The following is a 17,389-nucleotide window of genomic DNA, read 5'->3' on the forward strand; positions in this document are numbered from 1 at the left end:
CTTTTTTTTTATTTTCAAACTCAGGTATGTAACACTACAGTTCAATGCTGGCACACCTCTGTGAGGCTTAACCTTAGGGACTGAGAGCCAGTGACCCACAAATCCAGCCTCCCCCCCGCCATTCCTTCTGCCACGCTGTACAAGGAGAACAATAAATGATTTTGTGGCAGCCAGAAAGTGAAGGTTCTTTTAGGTGACATCAACCACAATGCAAACAACACATCACTTTGCAACTGACCATAGGTGACCAGCCTTGTAGGGCTAAACAGAAATGTCATGTTCAAGAGGCAATTTTTTTTTTTCAGGTCAATGTTGCGGTGAAACTACAAGGTCTGTTTCCATTTCACAGCTGCTTTGGCAGAGGCTGCAACTGCTTCAGGTTGAGCTTTCATTTTCACATAGACCAATGAGTACTTTTCCAGCTATTCCCTTGCAAAATGACTACCTTATCCTGCCTTTTCTTTGACCTCCCTTACTCATAATGGAGTAGTGTGGGCGAGGCCTGATGTACTCCTGCAGGCCTCCCTGTAGGGCCATTTGGAGGTGCAAAAGCTCATTCTGCCTGCTGTTTGCCTCTATCTTACCTAGGGACAGGGGTTGGAACTTGTGGACAATGAGCCAGCTCAGCCTGGTCTGCATTGAAGTAGGCTGAGATTGGACATTGGCCATCTGGAATCCTGGCCTACAGCTGCTCTCTCTCTCTGGGTCTCCATTCACAGCCCGCCTTTGGCTCTGAGGGGCTCATTAACTAAAGCTCCTTCTGTAGTGTCTGGTCCCTGTGGAAGAGACCAGTTAAACCACCCACTCATGCCCCTAAGTATCTCTACTCCTCTTCACCTTAATGGCACATCCTTGGGCAATTCTGGCAGGCTTCTCTTTCAGTCATTTTCCAGCCATTGTAAAAGATGCCCACTTCAATAAACATGTTGTTTATGGAACACCCCTTGTCTAGGGGTGGGTGTTCCTCTGAAGAGAGTGACTGCATTGAACACAGTCCTTCAGCTGCTAATCTGTTTTTTATTCCTGTGCTCACTTAGATTAAAGAACTATTAGAACAAGCTGAGGTCACAAGAAAGATGTGACTTCTCTAAGAGATGGTGTTGGTACTGGGAAACTCCATAAAATATCATTTGTCTCAGGCTGCCCACCACCACCTTGCATGTTCTTGGTCTGACATTTGTTCATTTATTCTTGACACCTTCCCAAACTTCAGCCACCATGTTAGGCACCTACCCAAGAGATGGGTAAGATATGGTTCTTGTCTTTGAAGAAGAATGCCCAGGGAGACAGATACATAAATAAATTATGGTAACAAACTATAGGTAGAGGTCAATAATGAAAATACTTAACAAATGCTGGAAAGTACAGAGGTGGTGACCCATTATGTTGGGTATGGTAGAAGTGGGGAAGAAGGTCACCAAACTGTTTACACTTGGCCTTCAAGATCGGCCAGATGGGGCTGGGAAGGTGGCTCAGTGGTAGAGTGCTTGCCTTGCATGCATGAGACCCTGGGTTTGATTCCTCAGCACCACATAAGCAAAAAGAAAAAAGCCGAAAGTGGTGCTGTGGCTCAAGTGGTGGAGTGCTAGCCTTGAGCTGAAGAGCTGAGGGTCAGCGCCTAGGCCCAGAGTTCAGGCCCCATGACCAGACCCCCCCCCCCAAAAAAAGATTGGCCAGATGAAAAAAGACTGGCAGGAGAAAAACTCAGGAATGGAAGTTCAGAGCAGCGAGAGAGACAGTTTGGAGAACCAGAGATGGTCTGGGGTAGCTGAGGGCTAGTTGGGGGTGTGAGGCCAGTGTGGACTGCATCTAGCCAGAGGACCAGTGGAGAAGGCGACACAGCAGAGGGGTCAAGGGCACAGCCCCTGGAGCCAGGTCTCTATGAATGCTGTTCCACATCAAGCCGTGTGTGCTTGACAACTTTCTTGTTTTGTGTCTTGTTTCCTTATCTGAAAATGGGAAGAGTAGTATACATCTCTGAGGTTGCTTTTTTTTCTTGATGACTAAATGAATGCTTACATGATACTGAGATGGTGCTTGACTCATAGTAAGTTCTATGTGTGTTGGCAACAAAAGCAAACTCTATCAGAACAAAACCAAAAGCAACTACAACAGAAACCCCATAGAAACCGGCAGCGTCTAAACTGATAAAGATTAAAGCGAAGACAATAGCTGAAAACCAGGAAGGGAGACATTAAATTGGCAAGAAGATGTGCTCCTTCCGGTATATGCTGAGCAGGGGGAACCCCCGCCCTTTTTGCCATTCCTGGGGCTTGAACTCAGGGACTGGCACTATCCCTGAGCTTCTTTTGCTCAAGACTAGCACTCTGCCACTTGAGACACAGGGTCACTTCTGGCTTTTTATGTTTATGTGGTACTGAGGAATCGAACCCAGGGCTTCATGCATGCTAGGTGAGCACTCTACCACTAAGCCACATTCCCATCCCCCAGGAAACCCTTTGAAGCATCCACTTGAGTTGGAAATCTAGTGTGAACTGAAGTCTAAAGGTGTGCCTGAAACACACAGAGTGAGAAAAGCTGAGTGCATACCATTTCTTCTTGCTTACCCAAGAGGAAGGCCAACTGTATAGAATCACTTTTGAAGTGAAGAAACACATGGAAAACAGAAGGTGCTGTACAGCAGCTTGGAATTGGCATTAAAATATGCCATTGAAGCCATGAGTTTTAGTGTCAAACTTTAGTCCATGTGGAGAACACACAATACAGGTGTCCCATGACTGTCCCGCACTTAGGGAAGCCTAAGGATGGGCTTGACAAGTATCTTATTGCTCCAGATCACACACCCCAGAGGGTTGTTAGCTTTGTGTACATGCATGTCATGTGTATTTTGAATGTGTATAGATGCATATATATTAATTTACATCTTTCCATTTCATTTCAAGCACTGAGCTAATTATCAGCCTAGACAGTATATTTTTTTCTGAGAAACCTTTCTACTCTGTGAAAAGAAACTATGCTTCCAAATGGGAGAAGGGGAGGCTGAAGGATAACCATGGAAAATGAGATGGGAAATGGGAAGATACTCCCATTCCAGATGTGATCTTTAGGGTCAGCATTAGCTGTCAAGCACATGTCTTCCCGTTAGCCACTGCGGGGAGGAAAATGCCAACAATGAGCATCTCACTGTCCCCCTGGTGAAGATGGTTCAGCTCTCCCTCACCACCTGAGCTGGGAACAGGGGAGTTCCTTGGTCAAGGTCACTTCTTCATCCACCAGATGCACTCCCAGGACAGTTGTGTCAATCTTCCGAGAACATCTAATTACTGTGTGTGAATAGCTCACACTATTTCTACTCCAAAAATAGGTGTTGAGTGTGAAAAAAAAATCCCTCCTCATTCCAAGATGAGATGGGTGGCAGCATGTTCACATCTGGATGTGACACACCATACTTGGGGACTGGGTGGTGAGCTGAATCCACTGGAGCAGGGCTTGATGAGAATGAGGCTTTCTACTGTTCTGTAGGCTGCTCATGCTGGAGTCCTGAGCTCCACCAGGACTCTCTCTGGGCTGCCGAGCAGGTGGATCTTCCAAGGGGCCCATCAGCCTGCTCCACACAAGAGTTATAGGAATTGTAGAGCCCCAGCACAATAGTTAAGACCAGCAGCACTGCAGCCATCATCCAGATCACTTGCCAGTGCCGACACAGTTTGGGATACATGACTTGTAAGAAATGGACCAGTTCTTCAAGTTTACTGTCAATGATAAAAGAGGTAGAGGGTTTAATATAATGAATACATATTATCATGCCCAGACCCATGCTTCTCCATTTGAGGATATCTCCTATGCTGTCAACAGCAGAGGGTTTTCAGCAGAGCTGTGCATATTACTGAAAATACCTAGGGGTATTTTCAGCAATTACTCAAAATACCCTAGGTCTTCTGAATGAGAATCAAGAAAGCTTTGGTATAGGAATCTATACTCAAATTTCCTTAGGTGATTTTTGATGCTACTGTAGTCCCATAGCTGCCATACTGATAGCTACTGGTCCACAATACTCTTAACTCTGATCCTTTACCGATTCATACCTATCCTATTCATGGGATGATTACTCAAACTGTACTTTACAAGCCTGAGGATATGTGGTTAGCTGATCCATACACCCATTACCATTTCTTAGCTGACTTAGTGATCCTGCACTTAGTGTACTACTCCCTGATTTGATATCTTCTTCAGTGCTGAGATGTGTAATTTGTTGCTCTCAGTTCACCTTTGTGTCCATAGTGGAGGAATCATACTAAACAATCAGAAAGAGTTTGATGTCCAGTGATAACTGGTAAAGGTTCAGACCAACCGCAAGAGTCACTTCAAACCACCCCAAAGGCCATGAGAAGATGAGTAGCCTCTAGCAACTTCTAGTTCATATATTTTAGCAATCTCTTTATACTTTCTCTAATTTCTTCCTCTTCTCTTGCTCTCTCCCTTTCTTCCCTTTATCTCTTTTTTGTACCTCTCCCCCCCTCTTTTTTTTTATACAGGGTCTTGCTATATAGCCCAGGCTGGCCTAAAACTTGTAATACCCTATCTTAGCCTTCTAAGTGCTGCTACTATACCTAGAAATTCCTCCATTTTGCTCACTTTCCTTTTTGCTTCTTTACCAACTACTTTTTAACCTTTGGTGAAAAGACATTTGTTCAGAGATCCAGTATAGAACTCACTGGCAAAGCCCTGTCTATTTTTAAAACTTTTTGAGAAATGAGAATACTTGGGATTATCAAACCAAAGAGATAAGGCTCACATAGACCCTAAGGTGCAAACAGATACTTGCAGTATGCTAGCCAATTGGTGAAGAGTTGGTTATTCTAATACAGAACTAGTAGATGAGTCACCATGGCATGAAAATCTCTATAAATGGCCTCCTTAGGAAGGCACCAGAGGCTCAGTGTACTTACCTCAGATGTTAAAGCTAAGTAAAGGAAAGAGCGATTGGTTTCTTCTCAATATGATAAGTGCATCAGCTCATTTCAGGTACAATTAAGCAAAGATAAAAGTGAACACATTAGCTGATGTGAAAATCATTGGTTATTTTAATAACTTTTGGGAAGAGAGAGACTGGAAATGCCAGCTTATTTTCTTCTAGACCTTTCTAGGTTCTATTTAAATATAGTTGGATACCCAAATGGAGTCATTCTTTGGAGCTGTATTTCCATGCTCCAAAGCAGACTGCTGGAGCAGGAAGAATCACTCTCTAAACCCACTCTTAATAGATGACCAAGGATGGGATCAAGATCAACTTTGTGATTCTTGTCTGGTCACCCACTTCAAGTGTCTAGGAGAGGTTAGAAGCAGAATTCTTACTCTTCTGTCCTCTGTGCAGCTGCCAAATAATATATTTGGCAATGTCCGAGCACAGTGTGACTTCTGTTTTCTGAGAGTTACTGGAAAATTAAAAGCATCGGCCTAACTATCATTTTAACTTTGTAGAACAGGTTTGAACAGGTGGTAAAAAAAAAAACAAAAATTTTATGTCACAGCTCACGCATTTCACTCCTTTAGTGTATTATGTAAATGTCAGAAGATTTCATTTTCTGTTTTATTATTACTCAGATGGGCTGAGTCACCCAAAGCTTCTTTAAAGTGATTCTCTGGAGATCAATATTTATAGCAAATTACATATTACATATAACAGGGTGGAAATTCAGACACAAAGACTTTAGTGTTTGATGTTGAAACTCTTAAATAAGGCACTGGCTTCTGGGCTTAGCTAAATGTTTTTAAGATACACTAAGTAGAACATGGAACAATTACTAATTTGAGACCTTTCCTGTTACTGAAGTGCCAAACTTGCATGGGGACTCGGGTTTGAGGATAGATGGCTGTAGGCAACTCTGGGTCTAAGAGACTCAGGGATGGAGAAGCATTGCCCAGTACTGAAGATAACAAACTCTTGGGTTCAGTCCATTGGGTTTCAGGTGATCATGACTGGGAAGTCATGCCAACCCCTATGAAGAAGATGGCTCCATACAGCTGGTCTTTAAAAGGTGAAGCGACAGCTTGGGTCTGAAGGCTGAGGACCCTATGAGGGTCTTGCTCCTGCCTGCTATCCATCACCCGGGGAACACACACATTCTCAAAATCAAAGGTTAGGTCTGAGGAGGAGAAAAGATTGGGAAACTGATCAAGGCCTCTCAGAATCAGCAGGACCAAGGGCACTTCCAAATGCTGATGACCAGCTGGGCAGAAAGGGACAAAGGAAAGGCTTTCCCTGGAGTTTTATGGAAGGGTGGGAGCTGCCAAATGCCTAAGATCAAATTAGCTAGATAAGGCCTGTGCTTTATAAACCATACTGTTTATATTCCATGTACTCTCTCTGTTTATTTCTCTTTTGTTCTTTCTGTGTTTGGGAGCATTAGAAGTTCTAGCTTATTTTAGCTGTATTTAAAGTGACAAAGGGAGAGTTTTTGTCCAGGCTTGGGCTTGATGACAGTCAAGGAGAAGATGCTGTGTTGTGGCCTGAAACATAAGAGCAGATGACCCCTAACAGGGAGGTGGAACCTAAAGAGAACAGGATCAAATTGCTTAGAGTATGGCTTATGCTTGTTCAATTTGAGTGTCTTTCATTAGGAGAGGTGTCATGCTAGCACAGGCTACCTCTCCATGGGAATGTTTCTCTCCCTCCCACCCCCAGAATTCCTGGATGGCTCTTCCCTGAACAACAGGGGGGCTCAAAGGAACCCCACGTTAAGAACTATACCTTTGGTTGAATCTTCCATTAGTGGGCTCTATTGATGACTCCTACATGCTTTGAAGCACAGTCATCCTGCTTCTAACCTTCATTGATTACCTTTGCATGTGGGTAATTTCCAGTTTAGCAGCAAGAAGTCACAGACACATCCCCTGTCCCAAGTTCAGCAGCAGATCAAATAACCATTTTGTCTGGGGACTGCCCTAGACCCCAGAAGGGCCCAAGAATCTAAAAACAAAGATTTTGGTGAGATGTTCCAACATTGCTATAACTATATTAAAAATAAATAAAATTTCAAAGCTTATAGTGTGAATGTGCTAACAGAGACCATAGCACAGCATATATGAAGTTTGGGCCGTTCTGAAAATCCAGTATGTTGGTGTGCAGTCATTAAACATAAAGGACAGGGTCCATTCATCTACTGGCACAAGTTTTTCTATGAGATAATCCAAGCCTAGTAGGGTTGAGGATATATTGAAACTAGACAAGGTTACATCACCTGTTCTGTGTTCTAAAGGCCAGGCAGGAAACAGGATCTATAGTCTCTTTATCTACATATTCCCTACCTTCTACTCTAATTTAGGGAGAAATACACATGAAATATAAAGTATCTTTAAATAAAAAGATAAGAATTTCCAGTCCAAAATAAGAGACTCTATATGGATGACCAAACTGATTGGAAACACCTTTGCCAGTAATCTAAGTTTGTCTTCTACCTCATGTGTTCCCTCTGTTTTGCCCTTGTTCTTATTCTTGTAATATATACCTTCCTCTCAGTTTTCAGGTCAAGTCTCTTCCTCTTGGCCTTTTTATGGGGTTGGCTGGGTAATGGGCGGACCGTGCTATGGCTGGGAACAAGTCTACTAACCATCTTTGATCCTTTCTCAGCTCCTAAGAACTCTCCATGGCTGTTTCCCTTGCTCATAAACACCTCAGACCGCTTGGCTCTTGCAAACATACCATGAATTATTTAGGCTCTTGATGTCCTTTACCTCATCCCAAATGAGTGCTTTGTTGGTTTCTGATGGCTCCATACTTGGGCCCTAGACTCATTGCTGTGCTTGACTAGCATTTCCAGAGAATTTGTGCAAGTCAACCATTAAGTGAATTGTAAACCATTTCAGCAATGGCACAGGCTCCAATTGCAGGCTTCCCACCTGCTTCTCTGGTCCTTTTCCTCATCCTCAGTTTCTTCCATCTCCTCAGGCTCCTCAGGACTCTCATTCTTCTGTTCGTCCTCTTCCTCCTTCAGGTCTTGAAGTTCTTTGGTCTTCTTTAGACCTTCTTGGTATCTAGAGAACAAAAAGGAACAACTGAGTCTGGAATGGCCAGACATGCAACATCCTTTCCTGAGTCCATGGGGGATGGGACGGGAGCAAGCATCTCCAATGATACGCACTTCCTGTGGTTCCACACAACAGGAAAAAGCTGGGAAGGTCCACTGAACCCCAACATGGTTTATGTCAGTACAATTTCCCCTCACTCCTCAGTCATCCTTCCTGTTTATGTGACAATGTGACAAACTGACAAGGGGAAAAATGTGGGACAGGGTCTCCTGCCTCGGTTCTTGTCCAATAGAACATTCCATAGAGATAAGATTGCATCTCCTCTCCACATAATCTTGGAATTTAACCTATGCAGCCATAGAACAGCCCCTGTGTCACAGGATACTAGAATGTTTTTCAGACATGTCAGGGCTTGACCTAGAGAGGTATTTGGTAAACGTTCACAAAGCTAGTACAGGAGTTTTCCCCCACACTTTCCGGGGGCAGATGACAGTTGTGAATGTGAAGACAAGCTTTCCTGGCATTTTCTGATGTCCTTCTCCCCAGGACTAGCACTGCCCTTAACACAAGCTGTTCACTGTTCAACAGCTGTCTTTAGCTACAGCAGTTTTGCTTGGGCAATCCCACCAGCATGTATGGGAAGCTGTAGCTTTTGAAGGTGCTCCCTGCCATGTTCAAGGTGATTTTCCACATAGAGGTCTGTGCCCAAGTCCTGATCTATCTTGTCACCCAGTGACCAACAGCTGGTCCTAGGTGCTACTGCTTCGTTTAGACAAGGGGATGGGTGGAAGTGGAGGACTCCAGTTTATAGGAGGAAGGGATGGCCAGGAAAGTAGTAGGCAGCAGAGATGCAGCTGCCCCTGAGCATTGTTGGCAGCAACACGCCCACTATGCACATGTGTCAGGAAGTCTCAGGCACCACCAAGAGGAACCTACCCTGGCCCCTGATTTCCAGACCATTCTGGGCAGTGGCATTCTTGTGGCTTTGAGCCTAAAAAGAGAGTAGTCTAGTTATTGTCCAACCACACCCTCTGACCCTGCTTCCTTCTTTCTTTCCTTTGGAACAGTCTCACTCTTTCCTATGGAGTTTCTTCCAGGCCAAGCAGGCTCTGGGGCCTCTGGTTGCTTCCCTAATGTCTGTAAGAAACAAGAGAGGCCGTGGGAAGGTACTGTCTAAGATCTGCCAGGTGCCCTTTGGTGTAGCTCAAGTCTGACTCACCCCTTGTTGTAGGCCTCTTCCTCCATCCTGGCCTTGGTCTCCTGGCTTATCTCCTCCAGGCAGCTCAGAGGTGGTGCAGGGGCTGTGGCTTCACAATCTGCCTCGCCATTTGTCTTTCCACTAGTGAGAAGGAGGAAGTACAAGGTGTCATTTCAGGGAGAGGTTAATTGTCTGCAAACAGAACCATGCCTCTGCCCCAATTCCTGCTTACAAATGAATTTTCAGATTTTTAAAATTCTTTCTATCCTGACACAAAATTTTATAAAAGCACTAGTCCATGAATCCTCCCATGATATTATGTGAATATCACATAATCTCCCCTTTTCCTCATGCTCCCAAATCCACCTTTATTCCTATTCCAGGAAGTGTTGTGAGTAGAAAGACAGGAATTTTCCAGTACTGAGATGAGGAAAACACAAGCAGGCCAAAATGTTCTGGGTCATTCCTTACATGTAGTCCATCTTGAGCCTCAACTCCTGCTCATTCTTTCAAATATTTACCAAGTATAATAAAAACATAAGCATATTGTAATGTGGAATTTAAAAAGGGGAAATAAGAATTTTTTTTGCCAAAGTGGTGCTTAGAAGAGAAATTTCCCACTCATCCTCAAAGAAAAACAAGGAGAAGAAAAAAATGCACTTAATTACAAATTACAGTATACATAAAAGAAACCTTACAGTGATAAGAAAGTACAAGGAGAAAATATGTTTAATGTGAATGGCCAGAAAAGGCCTCTCAGGTGGTGAGCTTGAAGCTCGTGACTGAAAAATGAGGTATCCATGTCTCTCAAAGGTCATCCCAGACAAGAAATGCAGGATGTAACAAAGATTTGGAGACACAAAAGTGTGGGGAAACCTGAGAAGCTGAAAAGTGTGAGTCTGGCAGGGGTTACGGCTTAGACAGGGTAAATCTTTGAGATGTGTAAGGGTCCAAACTGACTTGTCAAGTGGACAAGTGGATATACCCAAGTCAGGCAGATGAGAGCTCTCAACACGAGATATTCATTTGGTGTCATCAGATACACATGAAGTTCAATGTTATGGAAATGGACAAGATTGCCTAGAGAGACAGCATGAGAAAAAATGAGAAGACCCAAGAGGAAGCCCCAGCTAGCTCTGCACTAAGCTTGGGGTTGGGGTGGAGGGAGCAGGAGGAGAAGCTCACAGAGATGGAGTAGCAGCTGAAAGGGTACAGGGAAGACAGGAGAAAGTAAAGCTTTGGGAACCAAAAGGGATATGTGTCTGAAAGGGAGAGCTGCTCATTTTCTTCTGAGTCCAAGGTGACTGACTATTAGACTTGATAATGGAGAGGTCACAAGGAATCCTGAGGTAATGCTGAGGTACAAGTGTGGTTGAAAAGACTAAATAAGGAAGGGAAGATGACAAAGATGGGAAATGGAGGGGTATATCAGAGGGAACACTCAGCTGAAGCAGTTGGATCAGAGGATGAAACCCATTTGGATGTAGCAGAGGGAATAAAAGGGATGGCCAAAAAAATCAATGTCCTTGACTAAAGAAGCCAAGATCTTAGAAAGACAGAGGAACTGCTCCTTGGTTATAACGAAGAGCAGAAAGTGAAGAGTTGCTGGGGATTGGTGAAGGAAGATGAGACATCGGCCCTGTCACTGAAATGTTCTCTGTGGAAGGTAAGGTCATCTGTGGAGAGGTAGATGATCCTGGGAAGGTTGAGGAATAAGTACAGCGCAGGAAAATAAATATACTAGAAAATTCTAGTAGCAAGGCTGGGCATACTGGGACCCACTTGGATATATGGATGGGTCCCAGGTTCGATGGAAGTGTCCTGATGGCCAAAGGCAAGATGCCTTCCCTAGAGATCCTGCAGCCCGCCTGGGTAACCAGAATCCCACTGGGAGTAATGTGGTTGTGGAGGAGCCCTCAAACAAGGTAAAAGTGTGAGCAGAGCCTTCTAGCCCAGGTGCTGAGACATCACAGCTGCCCTCTGTCTCTGACCTCTTGGGCAGGGCTTGGGAGTGAGCCTTCACTCTGTTCCCCATTCTTGGCATAGGTGTTCTGTTTCTTAGTTTTCACTCAGACCTTGAAAATTTACATTTCATCAGGCTGGAAGTCAAAACCCATTGTGAACAAGAAAGATAACACTCTAAAAATACCAACTATTCATAACATTTCTCCCTTTGCAAGTTACATTATCCACTCCCTTCCATGTGACCTTTACCTAATGTGCATGCAGTTTCCTATTTGTCAAAATGATTGGAGCAAGAGAAGAAAAACACAGCTGCAGCCAAGGGCAAGGAGAGGAACTCCTTCATGAAATACATTCAGACAGTAGAAATGAAATACTGGTATCACAATTTTTAATTTCTTTTATTTATCGCTGTTGACTTTAGAGGCTTAATGTTAACCAAGCATGAAGGAGGACAATATATTATAGAGGAAAAAAGCCTGCGTGAGGTAAACCTAGGTTCAAATCCTAGGTTCCACACATGCAAATTACCTAACCCTGTTGAAGTTCAGATTCTTTTACTGCAAAATGAGAATAGTAATACAGATTTGATGGTGTAAACTAACGTTGAGAATAGCCTATGGCTACCCTAGGGATTTCTGGGAAATCTTGTGCCTTTCTGTGGGGTAACTCATTTCAAATGTGGGTTATTTTTTTCATAAGTCTACCAAGTCAAAAGTGTTTTTCATTGTGCTTAGTAACATGAGGACTAGTTAGTCAAACTATGTTGCTGACTGGGTAGGCATACTAGATTGAATTTTCCCCACCTAGCAAATAATATTTGAAAGTGATTCCAGCCCTTTTCAACGGACACATCTTACCTCTTGGCTCAGCAATGTTTCTAAGATACCTCTGCTCACTCTTTGCAAATCCTGGCCAACAGATCTAAGCTAAAGCATCTTCTTCCTCCTTGTTACTCAGTCTACATTTCTGGAGCTGCAAAGCTTATTTAAGGGGACAAATTTACTTCCGAATATTATCAATAAGGAGACTAACTTACTGTACAAATCTAGTGTCCTCTAAAATCTTCAAGCAATTTACCTTGACTTCTTCAAAAGTGTAGCTATGATGTCAGAGATCATAAACAACATCTCACTGTGATACCTAAGCAGAATGATTGCTTTTATGAAGCTTATCCTGGGTGTCATCCTGTTATAGCTTTACTGGTCCCTTAATGACTATTTGCCTCACATAGCCTGTCTTGCCAACACTCCATTCTTTCCCTGCAGCCATTGGCCATGTTATTTCAGAAGGAGGTCTTAAATCCATCCTCTTCTCTGAGGCCACCACTTTTCTATTCTTTTTTCAGAGATCAGGAGCATAAACTACACAATCTACAAGTGGTGCAAAGTCAGGCAAGTGAAGTCTCTGAGCATTAGTTTCTTCATCTGTAAGATAAGGAGATTAATAGTATATCTACCTCCAGCCAGGTATGGTGGCTCACACTGCCAGCTTAGTTATTTGGGAGGTAAATATCTGCAGGATTGTGATTTGAGAGAGTGTGATTTGAGAGTATGATTTGAGCACCTGGGCAAGTAAGTCAAGTTTGTAAGATATCGTCTCAACCAGTAAAAAACTGTGTGTGCTGATATGTGCTTGCCGTCATAACTATGTAGGATGGGTCAGAAGGAGATCACAAGCCAGGCTGGTCTAAGCATAATACAAGACCCTATTTGAAAAATAACTACAGTACAAAGGACTGGGATGTGGCTCATGAAGAACATCTGCCTAGCAAGCAAGAACATCTCCGACACTGCCAAAGGAAAAAAATAGTCTACCTACCTCATGGGATTATTGCAAGGATTAGTTAAGACTTGTAATGTTCAGTAATTAGTAAAGTACTTGGCATATAGTGAGTGTTTAGTAAGTTGTAACAGTAATTATCGTCACTATTCCTTGACAATTCTATACCTTTTTTCTTTTTTTTTCTTTTGTCAGTCCTGGGGCTTGAACTCAGGGCCTGGACACTGTCCCTAAGCTGCTTTTTGTTCAAGGCTCTACCATTGAACAAAACATTGCTCTACCACTTGAGGCACTATGCCCCTTCTGGCTTTTTCTGTTTATATGGTGCTGAGGAATCGAACCCAGGGATTCATGCATGCAAGGCAAGCACTCTACCACTGAGTCACATTCCCAACCCTTTTTTTTCCTTTTACTAAAAGCTGGAATGCTACTAATCTCTTGCTCATCTAGTTTATCAAATAAAGTTAGGTTTTATTTTATAAGTAAGTTCCTAGGGAAAATCATTTCTTTCTTTCTTTCTTTCTTTCTTTCTTTCTTTCTTTCTTTCTTTCTTTCTTTCTTTCTTTCTTTCTTTCTTTCTTTCTTTCTTTCTTTCTTTCTCTTTCTTTCTTTCTTTCTCTTTCTTTCTTTCTTTCTTTCTTTCTTTATTTTTTGGGTCCGGTCGTGGGGCCTGAACTCTGGGCCTGGGTGCTGTCCCTCAGCTCTTCAGCTCAAGGCTAGCACTCTACCACTTGAGCCACAGAGCCACTTCCAACTTTTTTTTTCTGCTTATGTGGTGCTGAGGAATCGAACCCAGGGCCTCATGCATGCAAGGCAAGCGCTCTACCACTGAGCCACCTTCCCAGCCCTGGAAATCATTTCTTGAGCCATCGTTTTCCTCATCCTGCACCTGTTCTGGGTTTGGTACTCATTTTCTTGTGTGTGTTTCCCTTATCAACCTGTACTTACACTAACATTTATGACATTGTAGAATAGTAAGATTATTTCCTGCCTTTCCCATTAGAGTAGAGTTTCTTCAGAGTGTCCTATGTTCCTGGATCTTAATGAATAATTGTTGAAAGAGTAGAAGACTAAAAGAGTATATCACTCTTCCTATATGTAGAACTGCCCTTGAGTTTTGCTTTGTTTTAAGCTTCAAGGTAACTTTGGATATCACTCTCTATCTATATGCTTCGTTAAGTCTCCAGTTCCTATACTGGAGACTTGCTTTGTGAAGAACAATTTCTTACAAAATGACCTATGAGAGCAAGGTTTAGAATTCTACAATAAATCATTGGGCAGTGAGTGAACTTCCTGGTATTTGCTTGTGAACCAGCCACAGGCTGTTTGATCTTCTATCACAGTCATTGCCAGTCCCTGCCCTGCTTAGTTACTGAATGCTTAGGAAATGTAGAATTGTTTTTAACATGAAGTTTAATGCAGCAGTGTAAAACACAATGTCGATAGTAATTGTTTAGTAATATAATTTAATAAGATGTAACGTATTTTCTATCTTATGAATAGGGTAGCTGGAATCCATTAACTGTGAACATATTCATTCATTTTCATGTTGTTTCTTATTGTTAACTGGGAATCTATTAAATATTTCTAGTTTCAAGACTTAGATGGAAATTGCTTAGTACCTTTTGTAAATCCAGCGGGAGATGCATTAGGAGTCCCTAGTCTCCTCCTTGGAGTCCTCCCTACCCTTTTTGCAGTCAAGCTTATTTGGTTTTATTCCCAACAGATGAATCAGTTTCAGCATACATGGCTGATGCTGATTTCTGGTCAGGTGTAGGAAGCAGCTTCATACTCCCTCCTGGGAACCTTTGCTGTGACTGGCTTTGATGCTCACCCTGATCTTTCCTCTGTTGATTCTAAACCCATGGAAAGTTAATGTCACCAGTGACTCTCATCCATTGACATTATAGGTTTGGTGCTTTGCTTGAAGCCCCCAACTTTGCACCCTAGATTCTCCTACTAAGATCATGTTCTTATCCATTGTCTTGGACAGCAGCTCGCAGATTGCTGAACATTAGTTTTACAAGTCAGGCCCTGGCCCAGCATGATTAGTCTGCTGGGCACAGTGGGACTTAGATCTGCAGTGACTGGCTTCAGGGGACCCTCCGAAATGGAAGGGATGAGAAGGAAAAGTTTAGGGAGCTCTTCAGTACATATGTGACAATTTCTGGAAAGATTCTGAGACCATGGAGTAGGCACAATGGCTCTAGGGATTTGGTAAGATTCCATGGCCTTCGTTTCTTCTACATGGTTAAATGTCACCTTTTGACAATTTCCCTGTGATAAGAAGAGAGATGAAGGGGGAGGACATATCACATAATGAAGGACCTGTGAGCTTTTAAGAGTCAAGTGGCAAAGGAGTTACATACCAGGCAAACTTGCCACTAACCCCAGGGAGTCACTAAGTGAGAAGTAGGAGGCTGAAACATGGGGAAAGGTGAGGGAGGAATACAGTCGGGAGTTGGGAGCCTGGGAGCTTACCTGCACTGATAGGGCACACGCATTTCCTGTAGGGTTAAATAAAATGTTTCTAATAGCAATGGAAAATGATGGACTAAAGTTGCCTGAAGGCAAGAAAGAAGACTAAGGTATCTGGTCCACCAAGTGAGGAAAGACACAAGGGGAAAGTTCTGAGAGGTAGCAGCTGTGATCCAGATGTTTTCCAACAAGCAAACGAAAGAATTTGAAAAGTAAGTTATAAATTCCTCTCAGTACATAGAAACAGTCTGTCTTGCTCTGGCTAAAGATGAAAAGACCTTCCAATTGCATAGATGCCTAGAAAAGTCAAGCAAAAGTCACGCGAAGCAGATCCTATCGACTCCTCTCCTAACACTCATCTTCCTTTCTACTGCTTAACAACACATATTTTCCCCCACCCCCAGGAATTTAGTCTTCTTCATGGACTTTCTGTGCTTCAGAGAAAGGTGACTCTCTCCATGACTTCATGAGCAGTTTAAGCCCATAACCATGAGCCCATTCCCAAGTCTGTGGGTGGTTTAGAAAGGGGCATCTTACCAGTTCGACAAAACACTAAAAGAAAAGACTGTGAAGCCTTCTGGGTTCAAGCCTAGAAACAAAAGGAGAAGGAAGTGGTGCCTATCTTCCTCTAGATACTGTCTTGTCTGGAATCTCTGGAAATATCAGTCATTTGCCATAAACCTGTTGATGAAGTCAACACAGAAAGTGGCTAGAGGGCAGGGAACTGCAGATAATGAGCCGGAGCCCTACTGTCCACATTGGACAGTACTTATTATTTAAGCACTGTTCAAAAATAATGGGGCTTTTTTGTTTCTGTAACCAAAAGAATCCCAACCACCAGAGAAACTCTGTTTCTCCTGGACCCTACTTAGACTTGGTGCGCTTGGCTTCATCCATAGCATCTTCTTGGCTTGAGAATTTTACAAAGTGGAGCTGGACTGCATGGGCTCAGTCCCATGCATTACCCTAAGACTTCCTTTTCTTTGCAGTGCATTTTGGAATTGAGGATGGGAAGAGAGATGAGTTGGGGAAAGGTTCCTTAGGGATTCCTAACATTAAGAGGAAACTCAATGAACTTACTTTTCCAAAAGTGCAGGCAGTGCTGGGGTGACAGGTAGATTTCCTTTACCATTGGGTGATTCTGACTGGATAGGAAAACAAGAGATGGAAGTGAAGATGAGAAACAAAGAAAGCCAAGGCTCTGAGAACGCTGGCAATGCCGCCCCTCTCCTCCCCTCCCCTCTGTCTGCACCCTCTCCTCTCTCCTTTTTCCCACTCTGCTTCAGAGTCCATGTGTGCCTCCTTCTCTCAGGCTTTCCCTGTGCCCCTGTTCTCAGTGTCACATCCCTGGGGGACCTGCAACTTGCTCCTTTGTTCTTTTCCTTCTCCTCTTCTATATGTCCTTGAGTGGAGAGCAGCGTTTACACTTGGAGCTCTCATTCTGAAGAACAGCCATGAGTTTTTCTCTGTTCTATTTCTTGATTGTGAACGAACAGCAGTGAGCCTGGTACCAAACACAGGTCCCAAGTTCCCCCAGGGATGGGGAGGGGAGGGACACTTGCAAAAGCCCATCACTGAGACATTTTTCTCATAGAAAAATTGTCTTTGTTTAAAGAAATTGAAATGAATATTTTTTCTCTTATTATACATTCTTCCTATAAAAATATCAAAAGGGGGACTGGACTGGGGAATTATTCAAGTGGTACAGCACCTGTCTAGCAAGCACAGGACCTGAGTTCACATCCCAGGACCACAAAAGTAAGAAGAAATAAATATAAAAAGACACCAATGATAAAATTTCAAGACAAAAAAGGATAAAAATTTCCCTTTTCTATATCATTGTCTAGAGATAACTATTTAGTAGTTCTACATACATTCATCTAGAATTTTTTATGTCTTTACATAGCTACACTCTTTGAAAGTACAAAATGGAATTATACATGTATATACACACATATGAATGCTTCTTATTCAGAATAA

At 42.9% G+C, this 17,389-nt stretch overlaps 1 protein-coding gene across 10 annotated transcripts in view; it reads right to left on the reverse strand.

The window, feature by feature from the left end:
* The window catches only part of Irag1 (inositol 1,4,5-triphosphate receptor associated 1), a 106,876-nt gene continuing 89,487 nt past the window's right edge, over positions 1 to 17,389 (reverse strand). For all 10 annotated transcript variants that reach the window (XM_070035316.1, XM_070035309.1, XM_070035307.1 and 7 more), the window contains 4 exons: positions 16,490 to 16,554; positions 9,209 to 9,328; positions 7,861 to 7,995; positions 1 to 3,713 (listed from right to left, as the gene is read on the reverse strand). In XM_070035316.1, coding sequence (XP_069891417.1) covers positions 3,470 to 3,713; positions 7,861 to 7,995; positions 9,209 to 9,328; positions 16,490 to 16,554 — 564 coding nt within the window. In that variant the 3' untranslated portion in view covers positions 1 to 3,469. The remainder of the gene's footprint in view (positions 3,714 to 7,860; positions 7,996 to 9,208; positions 9,329 to 16,489; positions 16,555 to 17,389) is intronic.

The sequence above is a fragment of the Dipodomys merriami genome, unplaced genomic scaffold (genome assembly GCF_024711535.1).
Source record: "Dipodomys merriami isolate MVZ:Mamm:240054 unplaced genomic scaffold, mDipMer1.0.p SCAF_25, whole genome shotgun sequence".
Lineage (NCBI taxonomy): Eukaryota > Metazoa > Chordata > Mammalia > Rodentia > Heteromyidae > Dipodomys > Dipodomys merriami.